This window comes from Protobothrops mucrosquamatus, unplaced genomic scaffold (assembly GCF_001527695.2).
Source record: "Protobothrops mucrosquamatus isolate PMUCROS unplaced genomic scaffold, P.Mucros_1.0 scaffold113, whole genome shotgun sequence".
Taxonomy (NCBI): domain Eukaryota; kingdom Metazoa; phylum Chordata; class Lepidosauria; order Squamata; family Viperidae; genus Protobothrops; species Protobothrops mucrosquamatus.
In genome coordinates, this window is record NW_015386485.1 from 1,621,352 (window position 1) to 1,643,131 (window position 21,780).

Consider the following 21,780-nt stretch of genomic DNA (forward strand, 5'->3'; position numbering starts at 1 on the left):
ATGGCTGAAATCTGGTGCATCCCCTGGAATTGGGACACCCTTCTCTTACGCTGTCCCAGGACAAACCAATGAAGTAGTATTGATCGAGTGGGGGAGCAACCCCATTGAACTCCTAATCAATGACAAGGTCACCCAGCTTCCCTCTTCATCAGGGATGGAAAGTGGCACCACATTTGCATCACCTGGACCACCAGGGACGGGATGTGGGAAGCTTTTGTGGATGGAGAGAAATTGGGTACCGGAGAAAATTTATAAGTAACTGAAGGCAGTGAACCCTCATAATACTCTTTCCTCCTCCTCTTTTTCCCACAACAGCTACTCTGTGAGATGGGTTGGGCTCAGAGTGTGTCACTGGCCCAAAGCCCAGACAGCTTTCATGCCTAAGGCGGGAGTACAATTCATAGTCTCCTGGTTTCTAGGTCAGCTCCTGAACTACTACACCAAGTATATTATAATGTATGTACAATATAACACGGTGGCAAGCAATCTAATATTCTTTTTGTTTGGTCTTTGTGACATAATTTACATTCTCTTTAAAAAAATATGCTCTTTTTCTCTGTGTTATGATGAAGAAACCCACAAAAATCTATGTTTTGCAAGTACTGTATTTGAACCCTTGGTCCAGGAGCTGCCATGCCCATAAAAAGCCACCTGGATTACTACATTGAAAACACATGATAGACTTACATTTAGCAAAAGTGGTGCTTAGTAGTATACTAATAGGCCAGAGGTCCCCAACCTTTTGGGCACCAGGGACTGATTCCATGGAGAAAGATTTTTCCACGGACCGGAGAGTGCGTGGTTTTGTGTGCTGCCTGCATCCCACAGATGACTTTTCAGAGTTATGGCCTTTGCAGCATCCCCATGATCATGTGATCAAAATTCAGATACTTGGCCACTGATTTATATTTATGACCATTGCAGTGTCCCAGGGTCATGTGATCACCTTTTGTGACCTTCTGACAGGTAAAGTCAATGAGGAAGCCAGATTCACTTAACCGGGTTAGTAACTTATCAGCTGCAATGATTCACTTAGCAACTGTAGCAAGAAAGGTCTTAAAGTGGGGCAAAACTCATTTAACAAATGTCTCACTTAACAACACAAATTTTGGACTCAATTGTGGTCATAGTGTAGAATCTTGTAGCAACTAAATTACATTTTATTTATGTTTTCTAAACAGCTAAATCATTCTGGAAAAAAATCCTTTCAGGTTGGTTTAAAATAAATAAATATTTGCAACAAAAATAATTATAATTGAATAAAGTTAGTTGTATATATATCTGCTTTGATTTGCAAGTCTCATCCCATATATACATCTCCTAAGAAGAACAAAACCATAGAGTTAGGAAGAGTTACATATTCTCCCTAAAGTTTAAAATTATTAAGCTATATCTTTGCTAGATGGAATAAGTGATGGCCTTGATCCTGCTCTTAAGTAAAGGTAGGCAATAACAGGAAGTACTTGATGTGGCAAACATCATTAGATTAGGCAAAGCCAGTCTGCCTTCATTTATTTTCCACAAAAATAAGCCTACACCCAGTAATTCCTGACTACTGCAAACAGTTTGTAGTGGTTTCTTTAAAAAAATTCTGTGTCATGCTTGGGAAAAAAATGAAAACAAACATTTCTGCACATCATTTTAGCATATATTTACATTTAGTATCACTTTTATAATAGATGATTTAAAGAATAAATCTGTTGGTTTTATGGCAGTTCTGAAGATTAGAGACTTCTTATGTGAAGACAGCTATCCATGAATTTGTACGATGATGATGTTATCCATTAAGTTGTGTCCAACTCTTGGCAATTCTATGGGCCAGGTCTCTCCACATCTTCCAATCTTGCACTGCTTCTTTGGGTTTTTTTTTCTATGTTCTGGCTGGTGTCAGCTTTGATGATGTCCAGCCATCGTGTTCTTTGGCAGCTTGGTTTCCTTTTACCCCTATCTCTTCCCAACATAATTGCTTTCTCCAGTGAATTCCCCTGCATGACAATAGCCAAAATAAATGGACACAGTTTTGTGATTTTTCCTTCTGGTGACACGTCTGGTGTTATGCACTCTAGTACTTGCTTGTTGGTCACCTTTGCTGAATGGATTTGTATATTATGACAATATATTTTAGATATGCATATATGGGATCATTTCCCTACTTTTTGGAAATCAGTCCCATTTGGAAAACTGTCCCGATAGCACTGAAAAATCAGTGTTAAGACTTGTATTACGCAAAAGAATATGACAGCAAATCTGATATTACCCACATACTTTACTTTGTATTTTGTGGAATTCTGCTTAGCCACTTCATTTGAAATGTAATGAATAATTATAAATCCACCATAAAACCCTAGTACTTTCCACTTTCAAAGGGAAATTGATCCAAGATTAATTTAAGGAAGGGATACCATGAAATAGCTTCCTCTATTTGCAACTGAGTGCTTTCAGCTGAGTATTTTCAACTATATATTCAACCTGCAGAATCATGCACAATTACTTGAGAGACAAAATAGATACATACATAGGAATGTACAGCTAGGAAACCCTATATTGTATGTCTACTTGTACATAGCTTATAAATATGGGCTTGTTCCATTTTTATTATTTCCAGTTCAGTTGGAACATATGCATATTACCCTGCCCCACTCCCAAATCAGATCAACAATCTCAAACTTCTCTGGGCAGTTATTGGACATGAGTACTCAATCTTTTCAGTTTATGTGGAATTCTTTATTCGAGGACATACAACATCTGAAAACTTCCAATTTTCAAGAAGTCTTCCCTTCTTGTAATCAAATGATACTACTATGACCTCATTTTGTGCTGCATTTAAGGGAAAAAAACTTGGGTAAAGAAAAATACTATAAAAATATTTTTTATACTATTTATTTCAAATCTCCTGCCAATGTCATTCGGTAACTTTTAAGTTGTAATTTTAATGGTAGGGTCTTTGCTCCCAGCTCAGAAAAGGGGATTTTGGAGAATTAAATTCAGACACTTCTGTGCAAACTGCATAAAATAGATAAAGATTCACTACTAGTCCTGTTGTCTTTAGCACATGAAAACAGGTGGACTCTATTGGGCTCTATGACTAAGCAAGCAAAATGTCTTGAATGACCCTGGTCAAGTTATAGTAATAATTTCCAATTTCACATAGAATATATAAAATATTAATAAGAATAATTAGGAAGCTTCTTTCTAGTCATGGATTTCCAATCAAGTTCTAGGAATAAGAGATCTCAATATTTGGCTGTGCAGGTAACAAGTAGCAAGGATTCTATCACTTTTTAATTGAATTTTATATCTATTGGCCAGTGACAGAAATCAAGAAGTGACTAAGCACAATGACGCCAAACATCTAACATTATTTAAAGAGCATGAAGGGAGAGATATCTACAGATGAAATTATCTTAAAGTTGGAAGTATAATAAAACCTATAATTTTCTTATGTTACAGTTGTGTTATGACGTTAGTGCAAGGTGGTGCTAGCATTGTGTGGGTTTTTAATTATGTGCTTGTTTCTTTTTAAGTTTCTCAATAGTCTAATTCTTTTCTGAATCTCCTATACAATTAAGTTTTACGATAATAAGAATCTCTACATCTAGTATTGTGACTATTACATTGGTTTAAAAATATATTACTTTTAAATTAGGAAGTTATATACAAAGCTGTATGTTTGATGGATTCAGAAAGGACATTTTTATTTTCTTTTGATGCAAATTAAAAATGATTGTCCAATGAATGTTTTTACAGTATCAATGAAATGAACCAACCGAAGCCACTATCAGTTTTAAGTTGCAGTCTACAGAGCATGTGTTGATTGCCATGAGATGGAGGATATTGTGGAAACCTTGCACCATTGGCATATTGGAGTTCTATCACATACAGTATGGCTCATGGAGAAATACCTGTATGATCACTTGAAAGTTCTTATGGTCCACTATCCCGCCAGTCATGTTCCATTGATGTCAGGCCCAAATTGGGCATTCTTTGATATGTTTGCAATGGAATATTGCTGACTCCATTGGATCATTATGATACAAACAAGGCCATGTGCTACTTTTAAGGCCACAGTTCCCCAAAACTTCAAATAAAGTTTAGCACATTTGGAAAGGTATGGAGGCAAGTTAAACTTCCAGCCATGTGTAGAAAACATCTGTATCCTTCTACAGTAAATTTATTTGAAATTAGAATGCACGTGTGCAAATATATTAGATGAAAATAAAATAAATAAACAAATAAACAAATAAATAAAACTTTAAAGTTGAAGAACTACTGATGGATAGGGTCATTACAGACCTTGGCTTAGTGAATTCCATCCTATTTTTCTGTCCGTTATGAGCAAAACGTTAAAATCTGCATTCCTAAATTATAATAAATTGCAGCATTGGCTTATGAAATTTTCCCAAGTGTCCAAACTATGTCAAATAAACCAGCATGGAATTCCTCTATGGAAATTCTAATTAGAATTGATTCTTATTGTGAAATCCTAGCATGCTGCTACTTCTTCAGCCACTGAAAGGCATCCTTGATTTCAAATGGCTTCCTCGCCACAGAAAAACAAAGCAAAACAACTTCTAATAACATCATATTCCTTTTCTGTATTATTTTTCTGATTATATACATTTCGGTAGCAAAGTTCTCTTCACTTTTGCTCCTAAAATATTCCATAAATTATTGTGTAGATAGATATTGCAATGTAAACAGTAAGTAACTAACAACAGGAAATGCATCTGATTAAATTATTAGCAAAATTTATGTTGCAATCCGAATGTACGTCTGTGAAGTTATTCTTCAGCATAAACAAAGTAACCCACAATACAATCCGGCTGCTTTACAAACATCCTAAGGCTTGTTGAAATCGTTTTTGTAAAGTATAGACAAGCCTTTGTGGGAGTGACACCACGCTTTGCTAGTTCCGCTTCAACAACAATACAAAGACGTAAAAATTTGTATTGGCAGCAAGGAATTTTGCTAATGAGAAAGTCCTGATTCCTTCCTTCCTTCCTTCCTTCCTGGGAGGAGGCTGGATGGAGACAATGCACGTTCATACAACACAGAATAAGGGGGAAAAATTAAGTCATATTTGGTCTGCGGCTCTGCAGTAGAAGCGGGGGAAGATTTCAACGCATCTATACATTTCTGTAAAAAAAAAACCACCTACTTTTTAGATACAAAAACTAATATTAGAATAAATCTTTTAAAAAGTTCAAAAACTCGTCTGAATTTGTAAAATATACGATTTAAAAGCACCTGAATACAGCCACTAAGCTGAATCGGAAATGGTTTGTTCTACCATCGTAACTCCCCCACCTCGGGTATTGGTATGGCTCAGGAAGACGGCCTGTGACGCCAGCAACCTAGTTTCTGCAGCTGGCACCCCGGGTAAGGCGTGACTCACGGTGGCTTCTTGGCTAGGAAACCTCTGGGGTTTGTCCGTCTTCGGAGAGGGGAGGAGGAGGGCGGTGCTGGGTCAAAAGAGGAAGGGGGACAAGGCGTGCTAGTTTGCCTGGGGCAGGGTCAGGGCCGGCTGCTTCTAGGTAGGACGTGGCGAGCCTATTGCATTTGCATCAGGGGTAGATGCACTCTATTGCACGGATGTCGTTTCTCCGGAACCTGTCGCCTCGAAGCTCCACAGTCTTTTTACCTAGGAAGGCAAGACTCGATCCAGTGTCGAGACGCTTCATTTCGTTCGCAAAATTAGTGTCGTCGAGCTCCTGCTGGTATTTTCGGCGCATTGCAATCGCAAACAATCCTGGCTGCCTTCCGTCCCCAATTTGAGATCCCTGGCTGCGTGATTTAAACCAGTGTTTCTCAACCTTGACAATTTTAAGGCATGTGGACTTCAACTCCCAGAATTCCACAGCCAGCATTGCTGGCTGTGGAATTCTGGGAGTTGAAGTCCACATGCCTTAAAATTGTCAAGGTTGAGAAACACTGATTTAAACGCTTAGGGTCGCCAGCTAGGTTGAATAACGCAGGATTGAGTTAAACATGGTTAGGGGTGCGGTGCACGTGTAGTCGTTGTCACTTGTTTATTATCTGCGGCTGCCGTTTTAAACTGAAATCAACGTTTTTTACGGGAAAAATTGAAATGCTTTAGTTAATAAAAACGGGAAGGAGGAAATCTCAACCAGTTGATATATCTTGATTTAATGCTATCAAATGCTCTTAATATAGGAACATAACACTCAGTGGAATGGGTGGGTTGGTTAGTTGGTATTTGAATAAAAAATCCCAGGAACCTCCAGAAATGTAGATAATATTAAAAATATTTTTTTTAAAACTAATTTTATTATTAAGAAATTCATATTACCTGTCCACATAGGAACCAGTATTTGAGTCTGATTTGAGGAAAGTTTTATTTTACATTTTTAAAAATGTAAGTCTTCCCACTTAAAGATGGCATAATGCCACTATGTGTAACAATGGTTAAAAAGTCTGAAAATACCTTCAAAAATATTGGCAAAAAGAAGAAAGCTGCTAGACATACAATAAGAAAAGCTACCTGGTAACAGTTGTTTCTAGTCTTTTATTTGTTTTCATACTAGTCTTTTATTTGTTTTCATACTCTTTTCCCTGTTTTCCCTGGCAGGCAGAGCTGTGTGATCAAAGAGGAAATAAGGCAGGAATAAAAGTACAGAGGTGTTATTTTGTTCAGATTTGTTTGCTACCTACATACACTATTACAACAAAAGAAATATGTCTGTTTGGACCTTTGCTGCTACTTAACATTTAGTTATCATCTGTATACCATTGCAATCCAAAGCAAGCTTTCACATAATTTAATTTGAATGGAATGGGAAGGTCAGGATTTTTATTAAATAGGCAAAAATATTTTAAGAGGCAATTGGGGAGGAATTCATCAATTGTATCACAATCATAGAATTTTATTTGAAGAGAAAGGCAATCCATGCCCCACTGGGTCCTCCTTTCAGAGATATTTCCTTACTTAAGCAGAGAAACAGAATGACCAAGGATGGGCAAAAAAGCAGCTGGAGCAGAATTTACTTCTGACTTCCTGCCAGCTTCCCCACTGGGTTTCCTTATGGGAATTTGACAGGGAATATTGGAAACCTCCCCAGCAGGCAGTTAAGTGGCTGCTGCTGGGGGGAAGAGGGAGTGAGGGATTGCCAAACTGGCTGGGAAACTGTCATGGAATGTTCAAAATGAAGATCATGTGACCATTTTAGTAGTAACATAGCCGCAGTCAGTAGTAATGAAGCAGCCCTAGCGTACCCAAATTTCATTCCCTCAGAAATCATTGATCCTGGATTTTGGACATATTCTGTAAATTAGCCCACTTGAGGTGCTTTGGTTCAAAAATTGTAGCTCTATGGATGCACCCTTCCACCCAATTAAAAGTCATGATGAGATATAATAGTATATAGTCTTCCAGATAAATCCTGTCGGCTACATTATATTATCATTTTTGCTTGAATAAATATCAATTGAGGAAAAATGTTGCATACTCTAGTCATGTATCTGGGATTATGATTATTGAGATTTATTTTTCTTGCTTTTTTCCAAGTTCGAATTAATGTCTTATGCTTTGGTTCTTACAGGCCTTTCCTGATGTGGCGCTTGACCATAAAATGAAATGGCTTATATTGTCCCAAATTTCTATATGCAATTTTTGGCTAGATCTCAGCCCTGCCTAATATTGCCAGCTTTATCAGTCTTCTGGTATCAAACAAAGAATGGACACCTTTTACAGCATTTGAGATATGCAAGTGATACTTCTTTAGGAAAGGAGAATAAAGTCACTGTAGAAAATCTGTCCAAGTTATCTGTGGATATAAAGAAAATCCGTAGACTGAAGCCATGGGTGCTGTCAAAAGAGGTGTCATACATCAAAGAAATAGCTAATATTTTGCAAACAATTGGAGCTGATGGACCTTCAGTAGCACATATTTTTGAATGCTGTCCTGAAGCCATTCTTTGTAGTCCTACCAATATCACTTGTCAGAGAGATTTGTGGTTATCTGTCTGTCAAAATGAAAAGCGGTTAGTGGAGTTAATAAAACGGTTTCCAGATGCTTTTTTTAATGTTGAACATTATGAAAATCAGAAGGCGAACATTAGATTCTTGAAAGCATTGGGGCTGAAGAATGCTATCATCTGCCGGTTGTTAACAAGTGCATCAAATATTTTTTACAATCCTGTTGAGAAGAATAAGCATATGATAGAAACTCTGCAAAGAAACTATTTAAGACTAGGTGGTTCACAGGAAAATTTGAAAAACTGGCTGCTGAAATTATTGAGTCAAAATCCATTTATTTTCTTAAATACTTCTACTACTGTCCAAGAAAACCTGGAGTTTCTTCAAAACAATCACTTCACCGATTCTGAAGTTCTAAGCCTATTGTCCAAGCTCAAAGGATTTATTTTTCAACTTAACCCTAGCAATATGCAGAGTAGTCTTTTGTTTTCAAAGACCATCTTCAACTGCAATGATCAAGAATTAAAAGAGCTAATATTACAGTGCCCTGCCCTTCTCTATTATTCAGCTCCAGTTCTGAAAGAAAGGCTAGATGAACTATTGAAGGAGGGAATTTCTATAGAACAAATTAAAGAGTCACCCGCTGTATTAGAATTATCAACAGAGATAATTCAATATAGGATTAAAAAATTAGATGCCCTAGGATACAGTCTGAAGAATGGAACTATACAATATCTCAATGGAACAAAAAAAGATTTTGAAACTACTTATGGAAAGATACAAGCAAAAAGTGAGAGACCCATATATAATCCAGTTGCTCCTTTGAATATTGAAGATTAGTTTCCAGAACCTGCTTAATAAAATGACAGGACCAGTTTGTCTTTCACCATTCAAATAAATTGGCTGTAACTGCTACTTAAAAAATGAATTTGTATTCAGGCCTTTTTTTCTGAATCAGTGTTTCTAAACATGCGACAGTCATGGAATTTATAGGATCAAACTAAAAGCCTGTCTGATTTAACATTGTTCCTACAGTGGCCAACCACATTTCTGTGTGAAACCTACAAGTTAGACACTGGTCCAGAAGCAGCCACTGCTCATGTTCTCTAGGAACTAATATTAAAAGGCATTTTTTTCTGATGTGAAAGTAATCCATAGCAATTGTGCCTAGAAACTACAGATAGCCCTATATTCCATGGATTCAATTTCTCTTCAAAACAAATATATGTGAGATGGGATTCTGTAGTTTCATGAAGTAGTACCTTTATTTGCATCTAAAGGTCTTTCACTTAAGAGGAAATATTTTATTTTCTGCATCCTGTATAAATGTAGATTTTTTTAATCATAGAGGTGTTTTTGTAAATCTCAACATTTTAATTTTTCATAATAGCAATTATTTATTAAATTTCTATGCCACTCATCTCCTTACAAGGTAACTCTGGGTGGCTCGTCCTTTGATAATTACAATTGTCCTTTTTTGCTGCTTAACACTACATTATATTTAACATGTAAGCAACAGAATAGGAAATAGTTTATGTAAGATTATTATAGGATTGTCAACAAAATATATAAATTATCTAGGAAAGGAAAGGACGAGTTTTAAACTTCTGCCCTGATGACAAGATGCACCCAGCATTGGTTTAAGTTGTAACATGCTTGCTTTTTGCAATATTTAAAATAAAATTTAAACATATTGAGAATATATTGTTTATTGTATAAATAGGTTAGATTATGCATAATTAAGTGATATGTAATTCCTGCTAATTAGAAATACCTCCTTGACTATTGTGTGCCATCAAATCAGTGTCATGTCTTAGTAACCACATAACCTTTTTCTTTCACAGATCTTGAGTATATGCATGATCTATTTTATCAATATTCTCTGTGGCATTTTAAATAATTTGGAATCAACCTGGTACATATGAATTCAATGATTGTAGGAATGAAGACACAAGGAACAGAATGGCACATCTCACAACTACATAGAAAGCCTAGCTTTGAATTTGCACGTAGCACATACTATATTTATTTAACTATGCTATTTTTTTTCCTAAATATCAAGCATGACAACTATAATATTAAGAACTACATGAAAATTCATGCATTTAAAAAGAAATCAATGTACAGAAATGGGATGAGGCCCTGGAGTTTAGTATTCTTGATTTCATAGGTTCCACTCAATTGTCCCCAAGTAGTTTCTTCAACTCAATGCTGAATGATAATGCAATCAAGAATCAATACAAAAAATGAGGGTAATATTTCATTATGTCATTCTGTCCATCAGTAAAAAGACACTTTATGGGATCAATGGGTTTATCTTGACAGCATCTCACAAAGTAGTTGGCATGGGAATGTTACAAGGCATCCATTTATCAGAAAGCACAATGAGATTTGCTTCAATGAAAAATACAATTTTCCAAACATGCTTGATATGAACAGGGAGGGATAAGGAATCTGATGGATGCTAAGAGAGATGCCTGCTGAGGCATATTGACATTGGCACCTTACCATACTAGATTTCTCTATTCCTTATTCTAAGCACATTAATCCAGATACTATACCTTAAGATCTTTTATCATTAAAAGTCAACGTCAAAGAAATATCAAATGTCAGTTCTTAATGTACATCAATATGTTTGTAATTTTTATGCCTGTGGCTAATCCTTCTATAAATACAATTTCCATATGCAAACCATTCAGGTGTTCAGAACACTAAAACCTTTAGTAAACATTTCTAAAAAGAACGCATACACATTTTATTCTTTTTACATATGCTTTAAGATACACATTTATTAGGGAATGGTTGAGTAGTAAAATGACAAGAGTATCTAAATGCTAGCCAAGGTATCCAATATGAAGATTGTCTGATAAACTCTCTAATCTAGGCACATTGTTATTGTAATCCAGTCTCCTAATTAAATACTATTTACAAACTCACTCCTAGTTCATATGGTATTATAAAATCTGTTTTATATATTTTTTTTAGTTGAAGCTTTAATGATGCCTTTGGGCCATAAAAATATTCTATGTTCTGGTGAGCATATGATGTTGCTTGATATTGTCAAGCTAGTGGTTTAGCAAATCCAAGTCAGTTACCAACAGCACAGTATTGATAATTCTTTTCAACTAGAGATGCTAAGAATTAAATATAAATCCATTCCATGAACAATATATGCTCTTATCACTGAGCTATGGATCTTTGGCAGGTAAAATACAAATTGCAACAATATAATAAATTATATCGAATTAATTTAATTTATGAATATGTAATTTTAGACAAGGGAGAGTTTTTGGTCATTACTTTTACAAGACATCATCTGTTAATTTAGTGTTTATAATCACAACTATTCCAACCAGATTTGCATGTTTTCAACATATATTTTAAGAAACATTGCATACAGAATAATCATGTGAACTTCAGTCTTTTTTAAGGACTACCAAAATGCTACAAAGTCAATAGAAACATGCTAAAGAGCTTCTAAACAAAACTGAAAGATATCAATCCAATAAATCCACAATATAGCCCACTGAGTACAAAGAACTACCTATCCTGATTTAATGGATTAGGGATTAGGAAGAAGACAGGAAGAGATGTATCTACTGTATGTCTTGCTCAGAAAACTTTGAAACTGTATGCATGAAATACGTTTCTCTGTAAATCACTTGTTTTTATCATTATTGGTCATGGGTGCCATTCAGCAAACCTACCTGCTGAGGTATTATTTGTATAAAATATTTTTATGCTAATTATCACTGAAAATGTAAAACATAATTCATCAACTTCTACAAAATCTCTAGTGATAATGGGCGATACTCGAGTAAACAGATTATGCACAGCAACAGCAATTGCTGTATTTGCATTATGTACTCAGGAAATAAGATCGTACACATTTGTACCTTGAGGCTATAAATCACAGAAGTGTTTTTATTTTACAGCGGAAAGTTACTCAATATTGTCTTAATGTAAACTTGGAATTAATTTTCAGTTGAGCAACCTAAAAACATAAAGGGCTTTTCATTTTGCAGGTGAGAACATCAGTAAGCTACACCTGAGATTTAGCAGTCTTTCTTTGTCAGTATCAACAGATTAAAAAAGTGTAAAACTCCTTCTACAGACTGCTTTGAAATGACAGACATTACAAAAACTTTAAAAGGTTCTCTAAGTAAAAAATAGATTGTTTTTCACCATAAGGCATGAATGATTTGACTCAATATACTATACATGCGTGTGCGCACACACAAACACACCCTTGTGACAGTTGACTTCTAAAGAATTTAGTGTGTATAAAAATAGTTTGAAAAAGCAAAGATACATAAGGACTCTATAGGGAATTTAAGGACTGTTTTCCAAAAAATATAGACATCATAGGCTTGAAGCTAGAACATCAATGTATCTGTATGGCAGAGGCAACCAATTAAGGGCATAATCAGGCTAATATTTAAGCACTTTAATGCTAAAATTATTTTAAAAGAAGCTATATCATCAGAACTGTGAAGTGCTTAACTTTTTGCCAAGTCATTCCCTTCACTTCTATTTTCACATTTTTAATTCAAGGTTTTGAAAAGTGAATTAATGTTCAAACATGAGCCACTCCTTCAGATCCATGTACAGTACTTGATTCCTTTTTTTAAAATCAAGTGTAACATTTCACCAGACAAGTTCCTGAAGAAATCTAAAGTTTCTGTGATACTGCTTATGTCCCTCGTAGGAGAAAGTAATTCTTTCAGTTCTTTAGATATTCCTCCATATTGGTGACCTTACAGCAATCCAAATCGTGTAGATCCCATAGCTACACAAGGTTCTCATACAAACAGTTCTGAATCTCTTTAATCAGATTTATCCTTTTTCTTCCCAGTTAAAGGCACTTTGCTTGAGATAGCAGATCCTACAGCTGTAACACTTCCTGTCACAACTGAAACACTTCCTTTAACTAATCCCACTCCCAAGGAAGGCACAGCTGTGACTGCTGTTTTGGTCACTTCAAAGCTTTTCCCTCCTATCCATGCTACACCACCAATTGTGGCACCGACAGCTCCCTTAGTTATGCTGAAGAGGCCACCAGTCACCCGGGTAAGCATGCCAGGCTGCTGTTGTGGATGATCTTTTACTGAATCTAAGGAAGAGAAACAGTGTCAGTATTCAGAATTAGTTTAAATATGGTAGAAAAGCATCACTTGCAAATGAAAGTCCCAGTGAAATTTTGCTCTACAACTCTTTCCTATGATCTATCACCAGCAGAGGAGCATTTGGGGGTGGGGGAATAGCAAGAGTCTCCATATTTTCTAACAATGGGAAAGAAAGTTCTGAAAGAGTTTTGGTTTTTTTAAATTATTATAATTATTAAGGGATTCAGCATTTTTGTCTACTAATTACAGGATAAAAAATTATTTTGGAGCAGGCTCTTTTGAGATACCAGTACAGAACTGATAACCATTTGCTGGGTTCAAATACGCTAAACTATGGGTTGTTTTAATTATGGCACATTGACCAATAAAATGGCAAATTATAAATCATTATCTATAAGGCACAATGAATATATTCATACATCACCTGAGCCAAAGTCAGGAAATTACATTATAACTCATCATAATTTGTTAATTCCAGTCAGGGACCACTTAGATATCTGACATACCATATTAAAATTTATTCCTAAAAGGTGAACTCAACATTATAGCCATTTATAGCATATTATGCTTTCTAGCACTAGTAAGAAGCAAGGACATTTCCAGGATAGCAGAAAAAACAGCAACACTTCATTCACTTCTTTCATCACTCCTGTTTCATAACTGAACTTGTAGTTCAATTTATTTCAGAAGTTAGAGGTAAATCTAACTGAAAAATCTGAATTTTGGAATCTTTATAAAATATATTATCATGCAATTTAAAAAAAGGAGACGGCTTTTTCAGAAAAAATCACATCCATTGAATGCTTTCCAACGAAAAATCTTTTTTTTTTTTTTTTTAAAGTGAAAATAGCTTATGGCTATTCAGACATAGCTGAGCTACTGTCCACCACAATCAGCAGAGCCAGAAACACACACACACACACACACACACACACACACAGAGAGAGAGAGAGAGAGAGAGAGAGAGAGAGAGAGAGAGAGAGAGAGAGAGAGAGAGAGAGAGAGTCTATGTATCCAAAATGAAAAAAAGAAAACATATTTTGACAAACATATTTTGTCCATCTTATGTGTTAACCTCTCTTAATCAATAGTAAAACCGTTCTCTGAGAGTGGAAAGCAGGTATACAATTACCTTCCATGTGAATGGAAGACTAATGATGACAGAGATTCTGAAAAAAGCAAGACTGCCCTGGAAGTCTGAATAGGACAGATTTCATTTGTGTAAATAAATTATCTCCTTGCAATTACAGGTTAACAAATCATTTGGTTCAAAACCAAGCTGCACAAAGTAGTGCTCCTTTCTCTGCAGCAATATCGCATGTAAGTCATAAAAAGCTATTTTAAAAAGACAATATATTAGGAGTGCAACATATTAATATAACTCAGATTCTGCATAAACATAGGTTATTTTAATTGTATTAGCTTAGGTATTTAATCATGAGAAAGGCAGACTAGTAATTCAGTGTGTTGCCATGAATTTGCTTTGAGGGTCTTGTGTGACCAAATTATCCTTAAGCAAGCAAAACACAACAAACATGTCTTTAAAAGTTAAAAAAAAGTTATTCTTTTTGTAATTTATAAAATCAGCTTTGATCATGAAGTTAAAGTCTGCTTGTGGAGAATAGAATAACGATTTAAAAAGAACAGTTTACCGCACCATATTTGAATAAACAGTACTGTTATTGTAAAATGTACCTTCTGGGGGTTCACTGTTAAGATATGGAGGAATCTCTTGCTCATTGTTCTCTGTCTGGCTCATTATTGCCTTAAAAATCAGAAATGTATAGAATCCAGGTTATACCGGCTCTTTTCAATGTTCCTTTGAAAAGTTGCTCACTAGCAAGTCAATTAAATCATATTCTGGGACACGTTTTCCATGGCAGTCCAATCACCAATACAATACTTTATGGATGTGAAGAACTAATATGTTAAAGCATTGATGGCAGACGTAAGGCAGCTCAAAGCTGGCATGCCACAATATTTTGGGTAATATGCCAGTTCTTATACCTACATTCACCAACATCCGACAATTATTCTCAAAGCACGTCTAGCTATCATGTGATTTTCTAAGTTTGGGCAAAAATGGGGTATGCTCTTGAGTGGCCACTGGAGCCTCCAAAAATCCTATGAGAAAAGGACATGCTTTCACATAGTTTCCGGAGGCTGCAAGAGGCTGCAGAAGAGCATTCTCCGAAGCCGCTTCAAAAATGAAGACATTGTGAGACCCGGAGAAGCCTTGGATAGGCTGCAGGGACCTATTAACAGAAAGGTAAGCGATGCATGGCAGATCCTGGGGAACGGTGCTAGGGGACCAATGAGGAAGGAGATAGAGAATTATTCCTCTTTTGTTTAGTTTGTATGTATATGAAATGCCAGCCGAGTCAAGTTATGCATTTTATGAATTTTTGACACACCAAGCCCAAAAGGTTCACCATGACTGTACTAGAGGCACTCAGGCTAAGCAAAAATGTGCAACTTCCAGTGTTTCTTTCAAGTCCTAGGATGTAAGCTTTAATGTGGAAAAGAAAAAGTATTATCTAATTCAGAGTCAGTATAATTTGCATTCTTGTTTTGAACAACTGTTGTCGGTTGAAGAATTTCTTAAAGCCTGCCTTACAAGAGGTAAGGAAATAATAATTCTGTATTTTCAGCTGTGCTGTAATAGTGAAAAGCTGTAAATCAAGCCACAAATATAATTGCTTGAATCAAGATCTTTTACTGTAAATCCTTATATAATATTTTAACAAATTTAGAACTGATTTCTTCTTTTAAATAAGAAAAAGAGATAGGCTATCCTCATTCTCAACACCTTCTGTAATTTTAATAATTAGAGAACAATTGGGCCTATATTATCTTGAATATCAAGTGATTAGTATGTGAAAAAATTAAGACTGTGGTTATATCATTTATTAATGTATCACTACAATAAATTGTAATGCACACATTAAGAATACTGAAGTAACGTTGGAGTTGGAATTAGGACTTTGACTTAATTGTGTAAAATGTAAAAGCACATAATAAGTTCAGTCTCAAGGTGAAAATACATTCAGTGAATAATGTATCATTAAAGTTATAATAACCATGTAATATTTTAAAATAACGAAAGGATTTACATCTAAAGATGACTCAACTATTCAATTTAGAAAATTTCATTTCTGTTTCATTCAAGATAAAGATGTCAGCAATCTGAAATGGCCTATCCTTATACAAATCAGATTGCCACATGAAAGCATTGCACAAGCAATACTGTTAAGTAACATCTGATTACAGAGCCAATTCAATAAGGCTGAGGGGAAGTACTACCCTGGAGAAATCTTTCATGAACCTTATTCAGGATTATCAAGTTCATATGGAATTTCGCCAAGTAATGTGGTATTAACCTAACTCTCAACATGGAAAATAGAATTCACTATGAATAACTGTATACTGCCTACAGGTTTAACAGGACATAACAATAGTTTCCACTTCCTGTCCTTAAATTAGAATACAATAGCATTACCTTGCTTTTTGAGCTATTTTAAAAGGTCACATGATTTACCTGATGCTAACAGGTGAATTAGAATAGAATACTAACTTTATTGTCACTTTGAATGTACACTAATCAGCATACGTTAAAATGAAATTTCATTGCATACAGCTCTTAAAGGGTCACCACCTCCAATATATACTACATAAATATGTCAAAAATAAATACAGAATTATGCATATACCCACATATATTATATATTATATATTATATGACACAGAAAATCAACACAGTCTAGTTCGGATTATGTATACATGTGCATGGCGAGAAAAACAAATCTTGCGAGTTTACCAGACAGATGGCATAGGGAACAAAGCTATTTCAGAATTGGGTAGGATTGTTTTATGTCCTTCCCATTGCTGTCTCAGCATAGTTTTTCTTTAACATACTCTGAAGAATTAAATAGACAGAGCTATAAAAGCCTTTTACAGATTTCTTCCTTCTGTAAAAAGACAGCAAGAATTGAAGAATAGAGTGTTTTTTTAAGTACTGTTAGTTGTCTAGATTAGAATAACAAGTCAATGGCAAAGTTTATCATTTTAGTATGGCTCAAAATCTATTTTAGCTTTTTAAAACCAATAGTCAGGCAAATATTGAATTCTAAAATTTAGTAAGTAGCCAATTATGATTAGAATATTTTTAAAATAATTTCTACAGATTTATACAATATAAATCAAAATTATATTTCATGTACCGTAACCTTCATACCTATTTTATATAATGTCTAGTTATATTGTTTCAGAATGACAAGTTCCCTCATCTTATTTTCTTCTAATTAAATGACATCAATTTTAAGTTGCACAACCACCCCAAAAGTTTAACCTAAGTCAACAAAAACAATATATATAACAAGATATATCTTCTAGAAAAACTGCTGAACCAATTCAATAACTATAGCTTAGACAATGTAGTATCTGGTAATGTGTTCCTTTAGCAACACAGTTGTTCAATTGCTATTTTTAACCTACATGCTTAATGAAGAAGCATCTTTCCCTCTGGGATATTTTGATGTAACGATAAAAACAGGCAGCTGTGCAACACTTTAATATATACCTCATTATTGCTATGCAGCCTAATAATGCAATTGCAATTACAAATACCAAATTATAAAAAAATGCTAAATTCTCCTATTTATTGTAGCAAATAACAATCTCCTGAAAGAGCTAATATTTTTATTTAATAATTTTGCAATGATACACAAATAGGTTAGAGAAACCTGCAGACAGTGGAGCGATTCTGAGAGTTGCAGTCCCAACTCAGTTGAAGAATGTCAAACCGGGAAGGGTAAAATGGAATCTAGGACTGTGTAATGCTTCAAACTGATTTGGGAAAGGTGTTTTGAAACATTTGCAACATTTGTGATCCATTAAAGTAGCCTTGTCTTTTTCTAGGATGCATGATTCTGGAAAAAAGCACAACTGCTTTAATGAGCCATAGACAAGGGCTGTATTCAAGCTCTCACAGGGTCTAAAGAACTTCTCCCAAATCAAATCCGAAGCACCGCTGAGCTCTAGTAGAATATAGTTACACGGTGGAAAATTGTACTTGAAAATTAAATATGTGCCTTTCTCTGCTTCTGCACATGGCCTTTACATGCTATAATGACTACATAACATGTAGAAAATTATGTGCAATCCATTTATATGTCCTGGTGTATAACAAATAAATTTGACAATGTTGTTCAGGAAAGTCTGCCATCTTTCAATCATGCAAAGATGATCCTTTATTTTCTCTGCTCATTTTAGCACAAACACAACAATCATCTTTACATCCTGTAGATTCTTTCCCATATCTGTTGAAAGTCTAATTATAGTTAACATTATTCAGCTATGAACTCACACTTGCCTCATCCCTTCTCTCATCCATAACACAAAAATCTTATAGCATAAATAGGAAACAATATGAATTCTTTAGATTGCCCAAGTCCTTTGGTTTTGGATAGCTAATAAATTCAAATAACATATAAAACCCAAAATATTATTTTGTTTCATTTCTCATTTCTAGGAGACGTTTCCTACCCAAACTTTTGCAAAAGAATTCTTCATATTTGTAGATAGGATGAGTATTACACTATGCAACAATAAAATATTTGACTGAAGTTTTACCTTGAGTATTTTTGTAAATATTTGTATTTACACACTTTATTATTTGTAAACACACTTTATTAATATCCATACTTACCAAATGTTACTGTATTGAAATATCCCAGTGTGATTTTTCTATATAAAATCAAAGAAAATTATATAAATTTTTTTAATAAAAAGATTTATCAAAATGTTACAGTGCAAGAAATCCAAATACAACACAGACTCAACTCAAATTATGTGAAGGGTGAACATATCTTCCAGAAAAATATTTGCAAGCAACCATTAATTAACTAGTTTGAGAATGAAGATTCTGGATTCATAAAAAATATTTTCAGATATCCTAAGCAAAATACTAGATAATGATCTTTAATCGCTTTAGTGAATATTAATTATATAGTGCTTCAATTGTTTTAAAGCAGCATACAAACATTTTAAACATTTGCTCAGAATTATATGGCTGTTCAGATTCTTCCCAGCAATCCCGTTAGATTGTAAGAAACATATTCACAATGTTCGGTTTTCACGAAATCTGAAAACAGATTCAGGCCTAACTATCATTGTACAGAGATCTGCATGGCTATCATTATTTTAATAATCCTGATTATTGTGTTCATTCTTACTAAAACAGAACTGTAAATCTCATTTCATTCCTTGCACCTAGAAAAGAGTTTGCAGTCATAGCAGCTGATACTTGGGGACAACTAAAGTATTACTGCTACCATACTGCCCTTGTGGTAGCCAGATGTGTTGAACCTTTATAATTGTTGGCTGGCAATTCCAGAAATTGTAATCCAAGACATTTTAGGCATAAAGTTGGAGAAAGCTGCATTATACAATGAAGAGCAGTTCAATAAAAATTTTCAATACCAAGAGAAGTCCAATACAATATTTCTTCATTATTTTATCAAGACAACTTATGAGTAAAATTAGAAAAGCAAATTACTAGAATATTAAAATGAAAGCCATTTTGTTTCTCTTTAGAAATTTGCCAAACTTAATTCAAAGAACCATTTTAAAATTCCTCATCATTCCTACAAGGGAAAGCAATGTTTCCAAAGAGCTTGGAGAATTTCTTATTTTATTATTGCATCTTTTTGTGGGCTTTACCATGCAACTCCCCAGCTGATAATTTAACTTTATGATATTGGGTGGCTGTTGCCCAACAACGTGTAGGGGCCCCAGACTATTTTAAAGAAGAACATTCCCACTCCTTTCTGTCAAACATACATTTCAATGCTTAATTTAAAATTGAGGCACTTTACTATCCTGGAAGAGTTCTGAACCCACACACTATCGAGGCAAAGTTGACTTGCATATTAAATAACTTTACAATTTCGGCGTTACAGAGTAAAAGCAGGAATATACTTACACGCATATAGTAAACTATCTAATGAAGGCGCATTATTAATTTTCAGAGCATCCAATGAGCTAGTTGACAATCCGTGGACATGCATTATACCCAACCCTGTTTTCCACCGAGAGTAATAATAATCTTCCCCACCGGGACCAAACCTGAAAACACATTCAGGAACAGAAGCGTAAACAGCAGCCAGCCTCCCCGTTGCAAAGGGCTCCAAATGGGGGCCCAGCAGACACAAAGGGCTGATGGATGGCACGCAGCAGTGACGTGGCAGAGGAGGCAGGCGCAAGAACCTGGAGCCATACTGCTGTTGACGTGCCGCCTGGCCTCTTTTCCCCACCTCCTCGCGGGCTCTTCCACGTTGAACCCAAAAAATCTAAATATCCGCGGCCAGAACATACTGGCCACACTTCTGCCTTTTCTCCTGCGTAACCTATTTTTACCTCTCTCTGCACCCGCACTTAGCAGGACTGAGCGTGCCTTGCTCTCTTCCCGGGGGAGAAAACCTCTAGACGCTGCATTAATCCCCCCCCCTCCGTTCTCTCCTCCTTTCCTTCCAATCAAAGCAGCAGCCAATGTTGCTGAAACTGGCTCTGCAGGGAAGGCTGGTGGGTATTTAAACAGTTAAGATCTACCGACAACGCCATTAAAGGGAGCTTCTACATTGATCCGAGCTTTCTCGATTTCCGCTGGAAGGCGGCGATCCGAGGAAATTGCCCTCGGGAGAATATTCCCCCCCCCCCCCGAACGCTGCAACGCTCCCCTGGGAACCTTGGGAGCGCACGGCTGCTCGGTCAAGATCAGGGAAGAACCACAACTCCCTGCTTGAGGCTTTCCCTTTCCCAACAACTCCAAGAGCGGTCCCCTTGTCCTCAGTGGGCTTCTCACGTTCCCCCTTGTTCTAGGGATGGCACCTTTCGTCCACATCCAGAACAGTTCTGGGGCCAATTTTGCACGGACAGCGTTTCGGCTCCCTTGTGCCCAAAAGCGGTCTTTTACCTGCGCCCCCATCCCGTCTCGCTCCCACCTTCGCGGCCCCAGCCGGCAAGAGACCCCGGCCTCGCCGAGCCGCGGAGGGGAGCAGGGCAGGCGACAGGCCCCCGTCCCGTTCTTCTTCCACCCCGGAAGGAAAGGGGTGGAGAAGATGCCCCAGGCAACTCCACCCCGCATTTTCTGCGCAAAGCCCAGAGGAGGCTGGAGACGAGGAGGCCACTTTCCAAACTCACCTCGCTGGGATGTCCGCGCCGCTAGGTTCAGCACGTCGGAGGACTTGACCAGGCAAGCCCGAATCGACTCCGACCCCTTGGCGGCTGCTTCTTCAGCGCTTGCCGACGTGGCGCCCTACGCACCTCGCTCGTCCCCGCCTGCAGAACCCGCCCCAGGCCGGCCCCCCGCGCCCCCCGGCGGGGCTCTGGAGGGGCGCGCAGGCGCTTGAGCCCGACCGGGCCGTCTGAGAACTGGACTGCCTCTCCTCCGCTTCCACTTTCTTGTTCTTCTCTTCCTCCTCTTCCGAGAGCGATGCTAAGGAGCCAATGGCAGGAATGAAGTTGACAGCAGCGGTCAATAATTCCTCTTCCCTCTGCTTCTTGCTTCACCTTGAGCGCCCTGCCGCGGCGCGGCTGGAAGTTAACGGCAAGGATATTGAATAACGACCTGAGCTCGTTGCAAATTATTATCCCTTCTCTCAAGTAGGCTCCTGACAGCTGCGTGTCAGGCTGAAGTTCAATAAGTGCAACTGTGTCCGC

General features: G+C 36.6%; 2 protein-coding genes across 3 annotated transcripts; one reads left to right on the top strand and one right to left on the bottom strand.

Moving 5' to 3' along the window:
• Positions 1-7,559: 7,559 nt before the first annotated feature.
• Positions 7,560-8,860, top strand: MTERF2 (mitochondrial transcription termination factor 2). The gene has a single exon (XM_015812845.2). The coding sequence runs from the start codon at positions 7,595-7,597 to the stop codon at positions 8,774-8,776; it is 1,182 nt and encodes a 393-aa protein (XP_015668331.1). The 5' UTR covers positions 7,560-7,594; the 3' UTR covers positions 8,777-8,860.
• A 769-nt stretch (positions 8,861-9,629) lies between these two features.
• On the bottom strand, positions 9,630-21,385 carry TMEM263 (transmembrane protein 263). Of its 2 annotated transcripts, none has more exons than XM_015812842.1 (4): positions 21,262-21,385; positions 18,770-18,807; positions 14,758-14,827; positions 9,630-13,049 (listed from the first exon to the last, which is right to left on the bottom strand). In XM_015812842.1, exons 3-4 carry the CDS (start codon positions 14,819-14,821, stop codon positions 12,763-12,765), a joined length of 351 nt encoding a protein of 116 aa, XP_015668328.1. In that variant the 5' UTR covers positions 14,822-14,827; positions 18,770-18,807; positions 21,262-21,385; the 3' UTR covers positions 9,630-12,762. The 2 variants fall into 2 exon arrangements, with proteins under 2 accessions (XP_015668328.1, XP_015668327.1); XM_015812841.1 differs by lacking the exon at positions 21,262-21,385 and adding an exon at positions 20,045-20,267.
• Between the last annotated feature and the right edge of the window lie 395 nt (positions 21,386-21,780).

Coding starts and splice junctions, on each gene's coding strand:
- MTERF2 (XM_015812845.2), top strand. CDS start 7,595: ATGGCTTATATTGTCCCAAATTTCTATATGCAATTTTTGGCTAGATCT.
- TMEM263 (XM_015812842.1), bottom strand. CDS start 14,821: ATGAGCCAGACAGAGAACAATGAGCAAGAGATTCCTCCATATCTTAAC. Junction 13,050..14,757: donor TAACAGTGAACCCCCAGAAG/GTACATTTTACA, acceptor TCTCTTCCTTAG/ATTCAGTAAAAGATCATCCA.